At 39.2% G+C, this 21,302-nt stretch overlaps 1 protein-coding gene across 5 annotated transcripts in view; it reads right to left on the bottom strand.

The window, feature by feature from the left end:
- The window catches only part of SLC38A9 (solute carrier family 38 member 9), a 171,293-nt gene that overhangs the window by 63,979 nt on the left and 86,012 nt on the right, over window positions 1-21,302 (bottom strand). For 3 of the 5 annotated variants that reach the window (XM_069096500.1, XM_069096503.1, XM_069096497.1), the window contains 3 exons: window positions 18,706-18,819; window positions 5,500-5,648; window positions 3,070-3,159 (listed from right to left, as the gene is read on the bottom strand). In XM_069096500.1, the coding sequence (XP_068952601.1) occupies window positions 3,070-3,159; window positions 5,500-5,648; window positions 18,706-18,819 (353 nt within the window). Of the gene's footprint in view, window positions 1-3,069; window positions 3,160-5,499; window positions 5,649-11,998; window positions 12,855-18,705; window positions 18,820-21,302 lie in introns of those variants that run through there. The other 2 variants (XM_069096499.1, XM_069096498.1) reach the window with 2 other exon arrangements.

Here is a 21,302-nt window from a genome sequence, read left to right as displayed (position 1 = left end):
CCACTTGATAAAAAGTTTTTATTTTTTCCCAAAACATCCAGCTGTCACTGACTATAGCCACATCCCCTGATACATCTGGAGATAGGCTTCCCAACTTTGATCTTATACAAATTAATTATGCATTCTGGGTTTTTAAGGGTCTGCTGGCATCAGTTTAAAAATGAAGATGGACATGAAGTACCTCAGTAGCATTCACTGTAAATATTAATGATTGTAACAAAAAAGGAACCCACAATTACCCTCTTCCTCCCCAATAATTCAAGTTCTCTTGAATAAAGGTTTAACGAGTCCTACAAGGCCTTTCCACGAAATAAGCAACAAGGCTTTATTTGTGAGGACCCTCCCACTTCCTAAATGCTCTCCTTCTCCCTTTGCTGAAGAATTAGAGAAACAACTTTCTTGGGTAAGGACTTTAGGATTGGGCCTTCGGAGATCTGACTGGGAGCGGGGGGAGTGGTAGGGGAAAGAGAGACAGAGACAGAGAGAGATCTTTATATATCTCTATTTCTCTCTATAGGAATCTTCAGCACAACTTCTGGTGAATTACCCTAAAGATGTGCAACTCTGATCAATTCTTATTGCATCTGCCACACATTTATTTTGGGGAAAAGATACTAAGGAAGGAACTTTTCCATTTCTTTTATATTATGTTTATCTATCTCTTGTACTAGAGAAAAGTATACCTAGAGGGCAAGAATCAAGTCTTTTATTTCTCCAGTAATGTTCAACACACAGCATATATTTGGTTAAATATTTTCTGACAAACCATGGATTGTGAAATCATAGATATATGTTGTAAGACTAATTGGCTTTTATCCCAGAACCCCTCTTCTCCCAATGACAAGGGCAGCTAGGTAGGACACAAAGGAAGCAAGCAGAATGAATAATGTCTTTGATGGAAGAAAAGACTAGATGAAGGATATAAAATTACAGGAAACAGTGATCCATTTCTTTTATCCATTCAAGTACTTGGGGCAGGTATATTTACTATCAAAAGGGCATGAAGAGCAAGTAGGAAGAAAAGAAAGATGGGAATCAAAAATGGAGGGGAGCCTGGTGACACACACCTGTAACCCCAGATACCCAGGAGCCTGAGCCTGGAGGATCTCATGAACTGCTAGGCTGGGCTGGCTGGGAGTGTGCACTAAGGTCAGCATTAATATGGTAAGCTCCCAGGGTTGGGGGAGCCATGAAGTTTTCTGAGGACAGGTAAAACCAGCTCAGGTCAGAAGCGAAGTCAAAGCTCCTATGTTTATCCAGAGTGAGATGGGGTTCATAAGTAGCCCTTGTATTTTTAGTCTACATGAGACAGGAAGATCCGGTCTTTAAGAAATTGGATCGGAGATGTTAAAAGACAACACTGAGTTCCAGGCAAATAAGGATTTGCTTAGTGTACATAATGTGTACACTAGTATACAAATGGGGATGCAAAATGAAAAATTCTTACATTTTTTAAAAAACATTTTTAATGCTGGAAATTTCTGCTCTTCCAGACACATAAGTATGTATTTTGTGATAACTTGATTTGTAGGGGTAACAATGAAGTAAAACACGAGGGAAGCCATTTTCTTTTATTTCTTTCTTTTAAAAACAATTGTTTTTATGACCTTGATGAACACCCAAAATTATGAACACTCCCTTATACAATGAAGAACAGAAAAAGAAGATTGTATATGAAACTGTGAACCTAATTTATTGCAACTTTTTAAAGAGACTATGTAGCAGTTGTAGTATAATGTAGTGATCAGGTTTCTTCAGCCTCTCCTATTCACTCCCCATCCCTACTCCTGACTCATTACTTCAGTGGGTTTCCCTCTATGCTCTGGGGAGCTGTAATAAAATGATCTAAAATTCTCCCCAATTTTATCTCTGAGTCCCTAGGTGGAGAACAATGCTCTGGCAAAACATTTCAGTGATAAATTTCTTTCTCTTTTCTCCAAGAATGCTTTCAGCTCAATTGATTCCTTCCCACTGCAATACTAGGAAGTCCAGCCAGACTAGCAAATGCCTGTGGTTAACTTCATAAAGACAAAGGAAATGTTTAAAACAAAGAAAGGTAAATAGATCTGCCTAGAGCCCAAAGTAAAAAAAAGGGTTCAGGATCACAAGAGGGGTGGGATAAAAGATATACCACCTGGGGGTCACAATGTATGGAGAGTTTTGACACCTAGGGGAAGCAATTTAACATTCTATTTCTATTTTGAAAATACTCCTGAAACTAACATGTCTGTTTTCCATAAGTTACCTTACTATATAGATATAGTGGATGCAGAGTAAGCCTGTTTGCCAAAAGGAGCCAATCAGCAGCCTGCAGCGAGCCAAAAATCTTGCTCATTCCCAGATGCCTTTGCTGGTGTTCGCTGGCTGACTTTGCTGAGCTGTGTACCTCAAAACGGCTTAAACCAGCCTTGTGGTTAACTTGCTGCAAAACATCCTGCTTTTGTGTCCCACCTGGTCCTGGAAAAGACCATTCACTCTCCTAACTCTTCCCTGTACCTTGCCCTTTGTGGTTTTCAAGCATAAATTGGGAGTCCCTGCCTCTCGTAGGCTGGAGCTTCATTACTTGGTTTACCCACCATACATGCCTAATATCTTTCCTTTTTAATAAGTAATTTTGTTCTGATTCAACCAGAACTCCTCTATACTTGGGGGCTGGGACTAGGTGAGACTAGGGCCACCCAAGAAGATATCTTTCCTACAAGAATACCACTAATTGGGGCAGCTAGGTGGCACAGTAAATAGACCAGCAGCCCTGGAGTCAGGAGGACCTGAGTTCAAATGGGACCTCAGCTTACTAGCTGTGTGACCTTGGGCAAGTCACTTAACCCCAATTTCCTTGTGTTCCCTCATTCAAAAAATAAAACAATTAAAAAAGAATAGCACTAATCTCAAACAAACCTAAAATGTGAGTGGATGAACTTCTACTTGACTTTTGCTAAAAGTTGGCACTTAGCTATAATTAGTTTTAGCATATTTGAAGAAACTACCATGACACAAGTAAAATCAGACATAAGAAAGGCTATTTCCCACAAAGAAATGCTAATAGAATAAGGAGTCTGTGATCAATACCTTATGATTCCTCCTATGTTTGGGTAGAAACAGGCCATGCTCACTCCAGCTCCCACAATAATGAGATTAAAAACCAGCACATGGAAAATACTAGAAGTCAAGAGGTGGTCATGGAAGAAGGAAATAAAACAAAAAGAGAAAAACAAACACCAAATCAGTACCGAACTCTTGAAAGGCAACAGCTTTAATCTGTCATTTCTCGAAAATGGCAACAGCCTACCTAATGAGTGTACATGAGTGTACTCACTCACTCAACGTCACCTTTTAGGATGAATCAGTTACTCAGATCCAAAGGGCATCCAATGACTGTGGTTCTACTAGATTTCAAACCCTTTAAAAGGTCAGGTGTAATATTAGAGAAATCATTTGTATGCAACATGTTATTATTAATACCTGATGCTTGAGAAACACCAAGGAAAATGATTCTCAATAACTGCATTTCCAGATAAAAACAAACCCTTTTAAAGTAAAGAATGATTATAGGCTGATGAAACCCAGTGAGTTATACCAGAGAAAATGAAAAGCATCAGGGGAAGGATAATTTAAAACATGCTTAAATAAACAGGTGGCCAGTTACACGATCCAGTAGATTTAAAAAATGTCTAGTCTTCCAGGCCATCCTTCTGGTCTGCTCAGGGACCTAACCTCTTGCAGGAATGTGGAACACGCACTAACTAAGGCACTGGCTCAGGCTTTGCTCTTCGTGTTGGACAAAGACACAACAAATGTGCTCTTCAAGGAGGGCCATGTTTTTAAAGGATATGCAAATGCCTCTGTGGGGCTGACCATGTCCTGACTCGTGTGTGGGGGCAGGCTGGATGGACGGGAGATGGACCAAGAAAGGAGCCCCCAAAGCTCACTCTGACACTGGCTGGTTTCCAGGCAGAGCGCTCTGCACTCAGAGGGCCACCCTTTGGTGCCTACAGAGAAGGAAGAGCACAAAGAACAAAAGAGAACGAGCCAAGGATTTTTTTTTGGCCCATCACTGAACTGTATTTATTTGATTTCAGCTGACCATAAATAATGCAAAGGGTGTATGACCCAACTGGAGCTTTGGATTTGATGAAATCCACCTCTCACATGTAGAATGCTGAGGCTGCTGCCACTGCTGCTGCTTCAAATCTTTCAAGGAAGGAGAATCAGTTGCTTTCAACTTTAGGTTTAGCAAATTTATGATGGAGTTATTTTAAGTAAGAGCTATTTATTTAATAGATGCTAGGCTAGCATTTATATAGTGTCTACTACATGCCACGGACTCTGCTAAGCACTCTACAATTGCTACCTCATTGAACCTCGGACACAACCCTGGAAGAGAAACACCTATTTTACAGTTGAGGAAACTGAGGCAACCAGGAGTGAAGGGACTTGTCCAGGGTCTGAGTGTCTGAGGCTGGATTTAAATTTAGATCTTCCCCGTTCCAGGCTTAACAGTGTCATGTTGGCTTCGAAGAAATCTCTATTACACTGCAACCAAAAACTAAGTTAAAGCAGGTGCTAAAATCTGACTATCTGTAAATGAGACTTAAAAACAAAAAACTTGATCAAAAACCACTTTTCTCCTCAAATATATTAAAGCGAGGACTATTTAAAAAAATATGAATATGTAATGAAACTTAAAAGAGCTTCAAAGGTTGGTGGACATTTTAACTCTTCTTTCACATGTGAGTGACTAACATACTACTCAAATATGTAAATAACTAGTAGCAACTGAAATTAAAATATGAGTGTGCTTCTCAAAAGCTCCATATTATAAGCATAAGGTGCTACACACACACTTGAACACATACACACACACGTCCTGTCCTATTCTCAAGGGATTAACAGTATTTTCATCATGGAGTGACAGGCAAGGCCAATGTAGGTAGGCCTTGGAGGCTTGCCTGTTCTCTGTGCCCTGTGGACAAGGGGCTGTCATGTGACTTTTCAGTCCTCCAGGCAACTCTCCACGACTGAAGGTCACGGATAAGAGTTTTTTTCCTTGAGGAATTTCTAATACTTGTGAAATCACATGTCTGTCCTCCCTCCCTAACCAAATCATAAGGTAATCCAATTAGTATCAAAAGTCATTTAGCTCAGCTTCCTGCCTCTAGACTGGAATGTCCTTAAATCATTCTAGATAATGGGTATGACCTTGGGCATATCACCTAAAAATCTCTCTTGGCCTCAGTTTCCTCACCTGTTAAACGAAGGTGTCAGGCTAAATGGCTCTGAAGGTCCCTTTTAGCTTGAAATCTATGATTATTGGTTTTCTTCCCTATTTTAAAATATCCAGGGAAAAGAGTCTAAAAACCTGTTCTGAGTAACCAATATAGAACTGAAGGAGATTTTTATAGTTTAAAATGCTCTCTATTTTGAGATGGCAAATTTAATTGTGCCCTTTACATAACCTGACACTCTAGAAATTCGACAGGCATAGAAAAGAAGCCTTACCCAGGGTAAGTGTTACCGAAGATAAATCCCAATAGTTGGACTCGAGCCAAGTAGCCCAGGAGTGGGTACACAGTCATCATTTGGAACAGCAGAAACATCCTTCCAATGAATGACAAGATGTCACTGCTTGGGAAGTTGTCTAAAAAATTCTAATCCAAGAACATTAGTAAGAAAATGTGAAAATAATTCTTGACAAATAAATCCTAAACACAATACATAAAAGGGTAAGGCTTGTTTTCAGTGTAAGTACTCAGAGTAGGCAAGTCATATCAGACTTTTGTCTGTCTGAAATGACTATTTTAGTCCAATACTCTCTCATTCATAGTAACTCAGTGGGGAAGAGCAGTGATTTTATCATTCCCTCGTGATATGGAGGCTTCTGCCTCAACCAAGTATTAGCACTATCACCAAACAGAAAGGCATAATTTTCCTACTTCCTGTTTCCATTCTTGTCTCTCCAAAATGGCTGGAAAATCTGTCTCACAGAATTGTTCTTCATTACTTTCTCTAAAATACAGATGCCTGTTTAAGAGAACTAGATACAGACTGTATAATGGAGCCAATTTGCTCATCAGAAATGAAAAATTCCCAGTAAATTTTCTGTATCTAAAAAAGAGATTCTGGGGGTGGCTAGGTGGCGCAGTGAATAGAACACCAGCCCTGGAATCAGGAGGACCTGAGTTCAAATCCTGCCTCAGACACTTAACACTTACTAGCCATGTGACCTGGGACAAGTCACTTAACCCCAAATGGCCCTGCCTTCTCCCCTCCAAAAAAAAGTAAAAAAAAAAAAAAAAGAGATTCTGTAGCCAAAGAAGAGAAGGATATTACCAAAGCTGCTATCAGAAAGTAACTTAATTTTCGCCCCCTGACTGAACCCATGATTTCACTGGCATAAGGAAACCCCGATGAGAAAACTCTCTCTGCCAACTCTGTGACTACTGTCAATTTACAGCCTGAGAAAGCTCTCTGGGGCACTGAGAGGTTAACTGACTTATCATAGAGGTAACAGAGCCAGGCTGGGTCAGATGTTGGGACTACAGTTCTTACATTTTACTAGTAATTTTATTTCCTCTATAAAGCAAGTAACAAACTTATCCATTTTGTGATCACTTGTGGATCCCTGGAGGCAGGGTTCCAGTTCCATTATGCTACTGAACCCACTTTCTCCAATGACCCAACTGCCAGATCCTCCTTGCCACCAAATTTCTCAAGCCCCATCCTCTACTTTTCTAAGCATTTGACATCACTTACTGTCCCTTCAAATCCAATTAGTTATTTTTGTTGTTGCACTTAACAACATTTTATTTTTTTCCAATTACATGTAAAGATGGTTTTCAACATTTATTTTTTTTGGGGGGGGCTCTTAGGCACTTAAGTTTTTTTAAAATTTTATTTATTTATTTTTAGTTTAGCAATTAAATAGTCATTAAATATTTCCTGAGAACAAGGTACAGTGTTAGACATTTGGGGTACAAAGATAAAGAATAATATGGTCTTTACTTCCCAGGAGCTCCTATACTATAGGGAATCAGGGATAAGCCATGTACAACCAAGTATAATTTCAAGGTAAATTGTGATAGGAGAAAAAGAGGAAATCCTGGGGAAATTAGGAATGACAATCTCTCAAAGAGGAAGAGATGGTTTTAAGAAGGGGCAATTCTCTCATTGATATTCTCCCCCCTTGCCTTCTGTGAAGCTTCTCTCTCCTAGTTCTCTTCTTGTCTAACAGATACCTTTCAGCCTCTTTTCATAATTTGCCTTCTTCTTCCTGCTCTGTAAACATGGCAGTCCTTCAAAAGTCTGTCCTAAGCCTGCTCTGCTTTCTCTTGGCAATTGGAGGATCATAGATTCAAAGCTGCAAAGGGAGTTGATGTGATAACCAAATGAAATACTTTGTCAGTTCAAATCTCGCCTCAGACACTTAGGATCTGTGTGATCCAGGGCAAGTTACTTAACCCTGTTTGCCTCAGGGGGTTGGCAAACCTTTTCCTGTAAAGGGTCAGAAAGTAAATATTTTAGGCTTTGTGAATCATGAGGCAAAACTGAGGATTATGCAAGTACTTAAACAAGAGGGAAAAATTTCTGCCAATCTTTCTATCATCAAAATTGATTGCATACATTCATCTGTTAATGCTGATTGCACATGAAAATGTCTTTCACAGATAGATATAACGGTTATTATTACACTTACTGTTACAGATGAAGACATTGAGGCAAACAGGGTAAGTAACTTGCCCAAAGTCACACAGCTATAGTCTGAGGTCAGATTTGAACTCAGATCTTCCTAGAGGTCTAGCTCTATCCACTGTACCAATAAGATGCTTCTGCTAAAATACAGGGATGGATACACACTCAGCCTGATATTTTATAAACTGAATTATCACTGTTCCTGTTCACATTATGCCCCTTAGTGAGTTACACATTGTAATAATCCAACTGGACTATTAGCCATTTCCTTTCCTGAAACCTGAATTCTCTCACAATCTACATGCCTGCCTGCTGAAATTCTCTTCTGAAGTCCAGGTCAGGTTTCATCTCCTCCCTGAAGCCTTTCTACACCACATTCTCTTCTCCAACACTAGCCCCAAATTAGAAGTGACTTCTCCCTTCTCAATTTTTCTCAGAGCATTTTGAACAAATCTTTTCATGAATCAAACCACTGTCATTTGTGACTGTACTGTATAACCCTCAACCTCCTTCAGGGCAGAGGCTGGTGACCAAGCACAGTACCTCCTACACAGAAGAAACTTACAAGCATCTCTTCAATGGGAGAAATCATAACTTTCTGGAATGCTTTTGTAACAAATCACCAGTAGATTTTACCATATACCAAGGAGGACCCAGTTCTGAAATTCAATAGTCCATCATTTGTGAAATTCAATTTGCCCCCAAACAACTTCCAATTCATTTAAATGTGTGAGAGGCAAAATAATTCTCAGGGAATTTTATACAACAACAGACATTTTTATAACATTTTAAGGTTTATGAAATGCTTTCCTTAAGTGTAAGTGTTACAATTCCCACTTTACAGATGAAGAAACTAAGGCTGAGAGGTAAAATCACTTGTTCATGGCCACATATCAAAATCCAGCACTCACTATACTTCCTCTCAAGAGAATTATGAAGCTAACTATTAAAAGCTTTTTAGCTCAGCTGAAAATATTATGAAATAACTATTTCTCCAGTCTAACATCCTTTCCAGATTTAGCTGAAGGAAGGAGACTTTATCAGTACTTTAGTCAAACTTCTCAGGAAACAATGTCCTCAGCTAAAATTATTTTCTACTAAAATCTCCTTATGCTGGGTTTTTTTTTTTTTTAAAGGAAAGTGTGTAAAAGATCAAGGAGGAAAGCTAAGGCCTCAGAAACTAGATTAAGTGTGGTAACCAGTTTTTAGCAGTTTTAGAAGAAAATACCTCAATTCTAGTTAAGATCTTTGACCTCTTCCCCTGCAGGGATAAAGGAATTGATGGGGGGGAGGAGGGGAGGTCTTTTGTGACCAGTTTTGGGGTGAAGCAGGGGTCAGAAAGAGAGATCTCAAAGGAAATGGTCTTAGAGGGATTGCATGATTTTCCAAGAAAAACTATTGTTTTGGATTGATGAAGTGTAAAATTAACTTAGACCTAATCCTGAGTTGTTAACTGCATTTTCCATATTGTGAAATTTTTCTTGTTCAAGATTACTGTAGTTAGTGACAAACATTTATTAAACACTTACTATGTGCCAGGCAGTGACAGCTAGGTGGATATAGTGCCAGCCCTGGAGTCAGGAAGACTCATCTTCCTGATTTCAAATCTGGCCTCAGACACTTCCAGGCTGTGTGACCCTGGTCAAGTCACTTAACGCTGTTTGCCTCATTTTCCTTATCTGTAAAAGGAGCTGGAGAAGGAAATGGCAAATCACTCCAGTATTTTTGCCAAGAAACCCCCAAATAGGGTCATGAAGAGTCAGCCATGACTGAAAACGACTGGAAGGATGGTGATGTTTTGACAGTAATAGAATGAGTAGGTAGAGGGAAGGTTTGGGAGGAAAGTTAATGAGTTTGGATCTATTGAGTTTGAGATGTCTTTAGGACATCCAATTAGAGATGTCCAATAGGCAGTTGTTGACATAAGAATGTATGTCAGGAGAGAGATCAGGGTTGGATAATTACCTGCAGAGAGATAACTGAAATGGGATAGTATAGAATAGGGATCAGCAAACCTGTTCCTATAAAGCGTCAAATAGTAATTCTCTTAGGCTTTGTAGGCTTATGTAGATACTCAAATAACAAGAGAAAACCAATTTTCCACCATTTTTTCTTGCCAAAATTAAAAACATAATGATAATATTGCACAATTTTCTGTAATACAGTTCTACTAGTGAGAAAAAGGGAATTCTGTTTTTGGGGGGCTAACATTTTGTTTCATTGGGATTCAAAATTAGTGTTCTCTAGCATTAAAATTGATTACACATGTTTACCTGTTAACACTGATCATATTTCATGAAAATGTCTGTCACAGTAGGTAGTAAATGTGAAATCACAAGCGTGTGATTTTTTAAAATAAATTTTTATTGATGTCTTTTGTTTTTTACATTGTCATAGTTTTCCCTTTATCTCTCCCCTGTCTAGAAAGCTAGTCCTCAAAACAAAAAGTATTTTTAAAAGAAAAAAAAAGAGAAAGAAGTAGAGGAAGAAAAAATCAGCACAACCAATTAGTACAATTAAAAAGTTAAAAAACATGGGCAATGTGTAACACTTGTGAACGAACCTGCCACCCCATGAATCAGGGGTGGGGGTGTTCTCTCATATTTCTTCTTTCGAGTCACAATGTTTAATTTTAATTGAGCCAAAAGTCTATTTACTCTGGACACGTTTCTTAGGTTTATGTAATCAAACACAATTTAATTAACTCACCATCGGTAAATGGCTTTCCTTGCTTGGCTAACAAATGATCTGCTCAGAAACTTACTTTGGTTGCAACAACTTCTTTTTCAATTTTTATTTTTGTCAAATTCTCCCTTGATGAGGTATTACATTCTAAATTTTGTAGTTTTTCTGACTGTTGCTGTACCGTGAGCTGGAATACTGTGATGAGTGGTTAGTCTGGCAATGTTGACATATTCTGGATTCTTTTAGTACAGCTATAATGTCACTGCTTTGTAAGCTCAATGCTTTGACATCGAATATGATAACAAAATAATCCACACTCCACTGTGCTTTAAAAGCATGACAATCAAAGTTTACTTTTTTTTTTCTTGTTTTGACATGATGAATATGCACTGGAGATTAATAAAAATCATGGTCTGGCACAATGCATAGCATGCAAAACACTGGAGTTCCAACCTCTGCCACTGCATTTTGTAGTGTTCCCAGCAGTGGTGGGCCCCACACCTAGTGATGAGAGCCCCACATCTAGTCTCTGTCACAACTATTTAACTCTGCTGTGTAGCGTGAAACAGCCATAGATAACGCAAAGGAGGCTGACTGTGTTCCAATGAAACTTTACTTAGGGACACTGGAAATGTGCATTTCACATAATTTTTGCATGTCACAAAATAGTATTCTTCTTTTGATTATTTTCCACCACTCAAAAAATGTAAAAACCATTTTAAGATCATGGGCCACATAAAAAGAGGCAGTGGGCCAGATCTGAGCAGCAGGCTGTAGTTTGTCAACCCCTGGGAAAGATAGAAAAAAAGGCCCAGGATCCCTTGGGGGATACCTACAGTTAGTGGGTGTGACCTGGAGGAAGATTCAGCAAAGGAGAGTGAAGAGAGTTAAGACTGTGAGGAGGGTAGGGAGCCATGTCACAGAAACTTAGAAGGGAAGAGAGCATCTAGGATAAGAGGGGGAATAACAATGTCAAGGGCTGCTGACAAGATAAGAAGGATGACACCTGGCCGTGTAACCTTGAGCAAGTTACTTAACCCCAATTGCTTAGGGGCGGCTAGGTGGCTCAGCGAGTAAGAGCACTGGCTCCAGTGTTGGGATGACCTGGATCAAATCTGGGCTCAAATACTCAGCACCACACCCAGAAATAACTGGCTGTGTAACCTTGAGCAAGTTACTTAACCCCATTGCTTAAAAAAAAAAAAAAGATAAGAAGGATGATGCCCAAGAAAAGGTTTTGGTGATTAAGAGTATTAATATGGTGGGAGCAATTTCAGTTGAATGGCAAGGTCAGAAGTCTTCCAAACTGTGGGGGATTTCAGAAGAGAGTAAAAGGAAAGGAAGTGGAGGCACCAAAGGCAGACAGCTTTTTCAAGGAGTTTAGCCATGGAAGGGAGAAGATATAGAGTGTAGCCAGTGGGGATGAATGGATCAAGGTTTTTAATGATAGGGGAGATGTGGGCATGTTTGTAGCAGTCTGGAGGCAGTTAGTAGGGAGAAACTGAAGATTAATGAAAGCGTACAGATGAAAAAAGGGGCAATGTGCTGGAGAAGAGGGGACGGAAGGGATTACAGGCACACACAGTAGGTGTCTTGGATGGGAGAAGGACCACTTCTTCATGTGGGACCATGGTGAAGGAGGAGAAAGTGTGGAAGACGTGTGAGTTATGTGAGACAGGGAGAAAAAAAAAGAGGGAGCATTCTGTTGAAACACAAGAGGGCAGGGGACAAGTTGCTAGGGGTGGTCTGAGGAGGAAAGAAAGGTCTGGAGTAGTAGTAGTAGTAGTAGTGAGTGGGTTAGGGAGTCCATTAGGGAGCAGGATAGGGAGTTCATTAAAGAGATGTAAAAGAATTGTCTTTATGCAGTGAGGGCCCAGTTGCGATCAAATAACACAAATCTGTAGTGGACCCAGTCAGCATGGTCTTGTAATTTTTTTCCAGCTCTGCTCAATAGTACATGAATAGGAATTAAAGAAACAGATAGAAGGAGTAATCTAAAGTTAGGCTTGGCAAAGTATGACTGACTACAAGTTAAAGGGGCAAGGGACTCAGGTAGAAAGGATAATGGTGAATTTATCTGGTCCAGCAAGGGGCCCAGAAAGGGACTAGTGGAGAGCATAGCCAGTACGGGGGTGATGGCCATGGAAAGAACTGCAGGAGTAGAGGGACCAAAGGTTATGGTGAGGAAAGATAAAAGAGTTAGGGGTCATAAGGCAAAGGGAAAGAGGGAACTATTAAAGATTATGATAAGATAACAGAATTTCAGAGTTCAACAACACGGAAATAGAACACTTGCTTGTGCTGGCAAGATCAAAGGTAAGCTCAGCCTTGGAGCATGTCATGGGGAACTGAGAAGTCAGGGTGTTTGGGGGGAGCCTCAAGATGTATGTGGAAGGGTCCAATAAATGTTACTTCAAAAATGTCATGAACAAGAATGATGTCCAAGGGCCTGAGCAGACTCTCAGTTTGGACACTACTCCCTGAAAAAGAACAAATGCTTGAATTTAGAATGATGATAAATTAATGAAAGCTTTCTGGCAGGCTTGTGGCTATGAGACAGAATATCACATGATATTTTTCCTTTGAGGGTTAAATGATGCCTTCTGACTCAGATTCCAATGCAAAACAGGCTAAGCTATCAGTGGGCTAGGACCGTTCCTGTTCTAAAGATTTCCACTGCCAAACGAACAGAGGTGAGAAGACCTTTTACACCCTTACAGGAAGTATTCTGGGTCACAGCTGCCTGGCTTTGCTGATTCCTCTCTTAGACTCATGGAATCTGACCATTTGAGAGGAAGGCCAAGCCCGCCAGACGCACTAAGAGATATTTGTAAATATTGTCCATTATGTTCCAAGTCTTGAGCTATGCCAGTGTAGCTCTTCCTTTCACAGTCCTAAATCACCTCTTTGATCTGGGACTCAGCCACTTTCAGCTGTGGATCTTCAAGCATACCGGGTCTTCTCTGTCTGAGGTCAAATTCTTAAGAGGGTAACAAGCCTTACCTTGAGAAGGGCAAGATCAAACTACTTCTCTTGGGACTGGATGCTGGCATAAATCTTTCCCAATGAGTAAAAAATATATTTAATACTACCTTTACAGGAAACGTTCCATAGCACCTCTTAAGTTCAGTGCTTTCTCTCTTTTAATTATTTCCTATTTATCCTGTACAGCTTGCTTTGTATATATATTGTTTGCATATTGTCTTCCCCCATTAGATTGTAAGCACCTTGAGGGCAGGGGCTGTCTTTTCCCTCTTTTTGTATTCCCAGTGCTTAGCACAGTGTCTGGCACACAGTAGGCATTTATTGATGTTTGTTCATCTTTGAAGAGGACCACTGACATCAAGGGGTGATGCCTTGACTTATTCCTGAGTTGGATTTAAGTGAGGCAGAGTTGCACAAAAGTCATCACCCTCACTTTCAAGTTCAGTGGCAAGACAAGTCAAGGTGACTGGTGATGGCCCAGGATGCAGTGTGAGAGAAATGATTATTAAATAACTAATAACTAACTCTTAATATTGGGGAGACACAAGATTTATCCCTCTCTGGAACCTTATTCTCTACTAGGCCAAACCTGCACCTGAAAGACAATGCAGATAAAGAGACTGGATTAACTTTCTCCCACCCAGGCAGGGAGGCCCATACAGTTCTATTCAGATTTGGGTGGGGATAAATTCTTTGATTAGATTTCCCAAGGCTGGGGGTGGTTTGGAAGTAAATGACATAATCAAAGTAATACCCCTCAGCTGTTCATCAAAATAACCTCTTATTATAATATTCTTCACCTTTCCTTATAATGTTCATTCTTTAACCAACCAGAGTTGATTTCTACCCTCAGGAACACTCAATCTTCCAAGGGCACATAAGCACTTAGTGGGTTCCATGATTTGTTTCAGTCTAAGAGAGATGGCCAAATGCCCATCTTTTTATTAATAATATGCTAGCATTATTAGGGAAGGGTTCCTGTAGAAGGTGGGATTTTAGTTGGAACTTAATGCAAGCCAGAGAGGTCAGTAGCCAAGAGGGGAGGAGGGAGAGCATTCCAGGCTTGGGGGGACATCCAGAGAAAATGTCTGGAGTGGAGAGATGGAGTGTCTTGTTAAAGGAACAACCAGGGGGCTGGGGTCACTGGATCAAAAAGGATACGTTGGAAAGTAAGGGTGTAAGAAGAATGGGAAGGTAGGACAGGAACAGGTTTGTGAAGGGCTTTCAGTGCCAAAAAGACCATTTTGTATTTGCTCCTGGAGGTAACCGGAAGCTACAGGAGTTTATTGAGTAGGGAGGTGCCAAGATCAGACCTGTCTTTTAAGGAAAAATCACTTTAGTTGCTGAATGGAATGGAGTGGGTTAAGATTTGAGGCCGCAGACCCACCAGCAGGCTACTGCAATAGCCCAGGGATGCGATAATAAGGGCCTCCACTAGAGCAGTATCAGAGTCAGAGGCAAGATGCTGCAAAGGTTAAAGGCCTAAATGCAAAGGTTTTGAATATGTTTTAGTAATTGTTTATAAATTCTCAAGTTGGATTACAGCTTTCACATGTAGAGCTACTTTAATGGTTGTAAAGAAACTTTTCTATCATGGTTTCCCTATTTGGGGAACTCTCTGACAATATTAAGTGATGGAAGGACCCACTTTATAAATCAGGCCATCAAGGATTCTTGTTAAGATTGTTCCTCTAGCCCTTAAACTGAATGTGTGCGTCACTTACAGGACTTAGGCAAGGTAGAAAAGGCAATGATGTGTGAAAATGGAAACTTTCAAAATTTTCAGATGAGTTACAAGCACCCTAGCCTCTTGTTCTTCCTACAGCTCTGATGATTAAAAGCTCCAGCACTGTAAGGTTCCTATTGGAAGACTAATGTGATTAGTTTTATCAGGCCCTATTAAATTATACTAAGTTTTATCAGAAGCAGGTTTTACCAATACTCCTGAGCAAAGTACTAGAAAGGGAATTGCTTGAATTGGAACCTGGCAAGTGGATCTACTGCCCTGGAAATGAGGTAGAAAGACCATCTCACGTACTCTTAACAACTAACACTGCAGAAAAAAAAAAAGTTCTGAGGTCATGAATATGTGTCACTAAGCATGAAGTGGGCCAAGTCAGACAATCTGTGCACTACGGTCTAAGGACAGACCCTTCTGACTCAAATTATCATGGAAAAATGTTTCCTAGAAACAGATGACTTCATGCAGTATATATTGCTAAATTAAAGAAGATGGAATGAGATCCTGACTGTCTACATGGACATTAAAGTGCAAGCCCTGGACCTTTTGCCCTTCTGATTATATAGTTACATTTAGTGTCCACTGACCTTTAGAATGTCCTGATACTTTTGAAAGGGTACTCAGGTGTGAGATTTAAGATAAAACTAGAAGTCTAAATCTAGGTGGTCTTGTAAAATTATCAATAATAATGTCTCAGTCTGTGGCTAGGTGCTACAGAGATGCTGCTCTTGAGATCCAAGTACCCATCTCTGTTTAAAGCAATAGCTCTGGAAACTGAGGGTAAAAAACTGAGTTAAAAAAATCACCGCCACCCATCATTCTTGTTAACAGGTTTGTTTTGTTTTTACTGTCTTCTTCATTTCTTCTCCAATTTATTGCAGTGTGGCTGACTGATGCTTGCTACTTGCAGGCAGGTGATAAGGTGGATAAAACGCTGGGCCTGGAGTTAGGAAGATCTGAATTCAAATTGTCTCAGATACTTACCTAGCTGTAGTTATGCTATTATTACATGAACTGATAGAAAAAGAAAGATGGTTTTGGGATTTGCAAGAAAACACTCTCAGTCAGTTAACAGAAAAAAGAGGAATAGGTAAGACAGCAGGATAGTTTACACTGATACATTAGAGCATTGAAGTTCAGACAAAAGACAATGAGAAATGTATAAAAATGTTCTTCAAAGGAGAACATTTTAAAATCAATTTCTGATTCACAGAACAGAAATTCTCTTAAGCAGGGACTAATACAAGGCCCTCATTTTTTGCCAGAATTTAAGCTAACTTTAAAAAATGGCAAAAAAACCCCAATAAGTCCATATTTAAGGAAATTTTTTCAATTTCATTGAAAAATGAAAACAGTTGAGATAGCTGAGTTACTACATCTATGGAGTTGTGAAATACCCAAATACCTTGAGAAATGCTGGTTTCCTCCCTCAGGGAGTTGAAGTTAGTTTAGAGATTTCTCAGCTTAATTTCAGATATACTAGTATTCTCATGGATCTGGAAAAGTAGCTGTTAATTATGTAGCAACATTTAGAATTGAGCAATTTAAAATCCGGATTTTTACTGAGTTTGATAACTTAGGGGCAATTGTCTTTTTATCTACAATACTATCCAGTATTCTGGATAGTAATTGCTGATGCCATATATTGTAGCTCTAAGATTAAAAGTGATAAACTATTCTATAATGATTTCTGAATGCAATAAGCAGAGAATACCAAAAGTAGAATCCACATGTATGGAATATTTTTTCCACACAGATGATTTAAAATGCATTTAACTGGATTAATGCTGTATTTGTCAATCTGTTTTTGTGTTTTATATATGAGAGTATTTAACATTCATGCTGTTTCTAAGTTTCTTGTATTTTAATTTTGGAAAATATATTTTATTTTAACATTTGGGGGATTATCTAGAGCTTGATTCATTTGTAATGTAAGAAGGTGAGATCCTTTTTTGTCTGAGTGCTGACTGATTTATGAATGAGAAGAGTTACATATTAATGACATTTGTCTGGAAGACAGCTTTCTTTTGCTGGAGACTGTCTTAAGTATTCAAATGTGCGTGCTCTGGTTTATCAAATAATTATTTTGGATTTGGCAAACAATTCAGCAGATTTTGGGAAATAGGAAATTATATCAGCATAATTTGAGAGCATTTTACGAGAAGTCTGAATATTTAGAATATAAATGAAATATGAAATATTGTCTATACTGTATTTAAATGAAAAAATTTGTGATTTGTAGAAATCAAACCATAATGCTTTACCCTATTCAAATACCTTCTCTCTTATCTTTGTTACTGTTAAACTTGCATCAAATGATGTTTATAACGGGTCCTAGCAAAGTCGAAGTCAACTGTCTGAGTGAAGAGGAGACAAGTTTTAGAAGAGAAAAAAAATCAACTGAAAAACTCTGACCAGGAATAAATTTTGACACCTTTGTTTTTATAGACTGTGAACCCTGTGTAAAGGGATTTTTCAGAAGAACAATCCAAGGCTGTCCTGGAAGCTGCCAGGCAATTTAGAAAAAGAAGATAGAGGTTTTTCTCTAAACCTTCAGAACAATTATTACTTTAATCTTTTTTCTTTTTCAGTTTCAATTAGCCAATAGACCTTGCTATTTGATAAACCCATTTGAGCCTAAAGTATCCCTTCATTATCTTGCTCCTGTACTTGGCATAATACAAGTATACTAAAAGCAAAGGGGAGGACTGGTGTTAATTGGTTTTGCTGTAGTCTAAAAAAAATAATAAAAATATTTTATTTCAAGTGAGAATTTTACACATAAAGTCATACATTTATGTATATATATATATAACATATATATAATTTTTAATATATAGGCAAAATTTTCACTTGAACTAAACAAAGGTTTAAATATGCTCCCACAAGGATAAACATGAATGATGGTGGCAGGTAGGGGCACAACTGGGGAACACGTCGGAAAGCATCTACAAACACTCTTCTTTCAGCTGACTGCTGCACACTGATAGACATTTCTAGTCTGGAAGTAGACACCCTCTATTCTCCCACATTATTAGCACCCCCCCCCCCCTGCCCCATGCTTTAGGCTCACACTATTTCTTACATCTTGAATATCTTGAATAACTCACCCCCTCATTTGCACCTAATATAATCTTACCTGCATATTAAGGACTAGGTAAATGCCATCTCCTCCATGAAGCCTGCTCTGATTCCTCAGTTAGTAACATCTTCTTTGCTTGGCTATCATGAAGTATTCAGTCTGTACCTCTCATGAAATTTCCATGCATTTTTCTTCGTTATAATTATTTGTGCATATGTTCTATCTAAGCTGTGACTTCCATGAGGGTAAGGGCTTAGTTTCATTTAATCTTTGTATCTACCCTGTTGTTTTGTACAATCATCTGCACATAGTAAGAACTAAATAAATGTTTTTGGTCTACAACATTACCTACCTGTCAACAGTCATACAGACAGCTACTAGGTTTATTCTTTAGGAAAGACTGGATAAGGGACTGGAATCTGTTTTCTCTGGAAGTGTTACAGAATTTGTGTAGTTCCTTTGGAAAAGAAACATTTCCACAACATACAGCAAAAACATTTGTGTATGGTACATATTTCCTTACCTGCTCAATGCATTCTTTGGATAATGGTGGAGAGGGGAATGAAGCAAAAACCAGGACACCGATGTAGAGGTACGTTAACATCACCAGGAAATAAGCAATGGACAGATCCCTTACCTGAAAACACAGGATCTGGTATATTTATTCTATTAAAATCAGGCTATTCACTCTGAATAAGATAAAAATAACATTACAAATAAGTACCAAATGAGTCTCCCTCATTTTTCTTCTATTAAATTGCACAATTCAATTATAGCTATGTAAAACAGATGGCACAAAAGGAAACTTGAAGTGATAATGTTTGTCAACAAAATTAAAATTTCTTATTACTGGCCTCCACTCAACTGGGTATGAAAATCTATCTTACCTTACAGGAAAGTAGGGGGTAAGGGGATAGAAGGATAATAATAGAAGGGAGGGCAAATGGGAGGAGGGGGTAATCAGAAGCAAACATTTTTGAGGAGGGACAGGGTCAAAGGATAGAATAGAATAAATTGGGGGCAGGATAGATATAGTTAGTCTTTCACAACATGACTGTTATGTAAGTCTTTTACATAACTACACATGTATAACCTATATCAAATTGCTTGCCTTCCCAATGGGGGTACGTGGTGAGGGAGGGAGAGATTTTGGAACTCAAAAGTTTTAAAAACGAATGTTAAGAATTGTTTTTACATGCAACTGAGAAATAAGACATACAGGCAATAGGGTATAGAAAATCTATCTTGCCCTACAAGAAAATAGAAGGGAAGGGGATGGGGGGGGTGCGTTGTGAGAGAAGGGAGGGCAGATTGGGGGAAAAGGTAATCAAATGCATGCCATCTTCGGGCAGAGGGAGGGGAGAGATGGGGAGAAAATTTGGAACTCAAAACCTTGTGAAAGTGAAGGCTGGAAATTAAAAATTAATTAATAAAACAAAACAAAAATAAAATAAAAAAAACTGGCTTCCATACCTTTCTTACCAATGACACATATGTCCATTTTCAGCCCTAAAATTCTAGGATTTCCCAGATACCTATGAGGAAAATATCTCTTCCTGACCACCACTCCCCTAATATGTGTTAGTCTCACCCACTACAATATGATCTTTTTGAGGTCAGGGGCTGTCTCTGCTTTTGAATATGCAATTCTCAGAACTTAGCAAAATGTTTCGCACTTAGTACCAAGCTAAATAAGTACCTTTTTCCTTCAGTTAGGAAATTAATATCTAATACTAGAGAAGCTCTGAATTATTTTATTTAATAAGAAAACCAACAGAGACTATATTAAGAATAAACTGAATCAACAAATAATTACACATGCAAATTAACTCATCCTACAAATCCTCAAAGCAGATCATAATAAAAAAAGGAATGGGACGTGTTATAGTTAATAAAGGAGGAAGACCAGCCAAAATATCAGACAGTAATTATTAAAGACATGTTTATTAAACCTATACGACAAACAAAATGAAATCAGGAGACAGCTGTTCAAACAGATGTGCAATGTTATTGTTGGATTCAGTGAATAGATGCAGAACATTAAATAAAGGGAATTGCTTCCATCTGTGGCTGCCCTCACTCTCTTGGCTCCATGCAAGTCAAAAGCTTCAGGACTTTTAATACAGCCATCTGTTTGAGCCAAGCTGCAGAGACTCTAAGTCGGACGAATCTGCAATCTATCAGCACTAAAAAGTTACAGCCAAACACTTCGGCACAACTAAATTATGGCAACGATCCTATTCTCTCTGAACATAAATAACTTTGAAAGCTAAGGAAACAGATTAAAGAACCAATATGTATATTATCACTCTAATTTCCTTTCCTTCAATCTACTTTATATTGTCCTAGTTGACAGTGCAACAAGAAATCCAACCTAGAATCTGTAGCCCTAGGCAGAGCCCTGGCTCAGGGGACACAGATGGGTGGGGGAGGGGGACAAGGCAGTGAAAGGCACACTCGTGGCTGTATGTAGTGGCACAAGGAACATTCCCCGACCACGCCAGATTATACAAAGCGCCACTAGTGCTCCGATGTGGGAGGGAGTGATGTTAGGATGAGCACTTAGCAAAGGCCCTCTCCCAGACCTGCAGGTGTCAGATCATATGGGCACCCAGGGACTGTCTCAACCACCACTGGGGAGGTTCAGGGTTGCATGGGAACCTCCACTCCCAAAAGAGGCCCAAGTCTTTGTAAAGGTGAGTCTTGTAACATCTGGTGGCTGTGTAATTCTGTTTTGAGCGTTAGGAATATAGGGGCTGTGGCAAAGGCAGTAGGAAGTGGCTGACATTGGGGGTTCAATCACAGCATTCTTATTCGTGGAGATAGGTAGGCCGGTCTGGCCATATCTATTCCTGAGTTATATTTGGGACCCCAGGTAAGAGGAGTGATCTTCAAGCTACTCTGGTTCTCCCATGTCAACTGGTGGGATCAAAGAGGAATGCCAGAAGGACCAACATAGCCAGTCTATCTGGCTGCAATGAATCAGCAACTTGCCCTGGGTAAATAGATTGTGGAGAAGTGTAGCCAAAACTTCCCCAAACAGGGGCGACCAGGTAGCACAGTGAGTAAGAGTACCGGCTCCAGTGTCGGGATGACCTGGAGATTGAATCCCAGGCTCAG

Source organism: Petaurus breviceps, unplaced genomic scaffold (genome assembly GCF_028583685.1).
Source record: "Petaurus breviceps papuanus isolate PSGF00001 unplaced genomic scaffold, PetGlider_PUasm1.0 229, whole genome shotgun sequence".
In the NCBI taxonomy this organism is placed as follows: Eukaryota; Metazoa; Chordata; class Mammalia; order Diprotodontia; family Petauridae; genus Petaurus; species Petaurus breviceps.
This window is presented reverse-complemented; position numbering and strand designations above follow the sequence as displayed.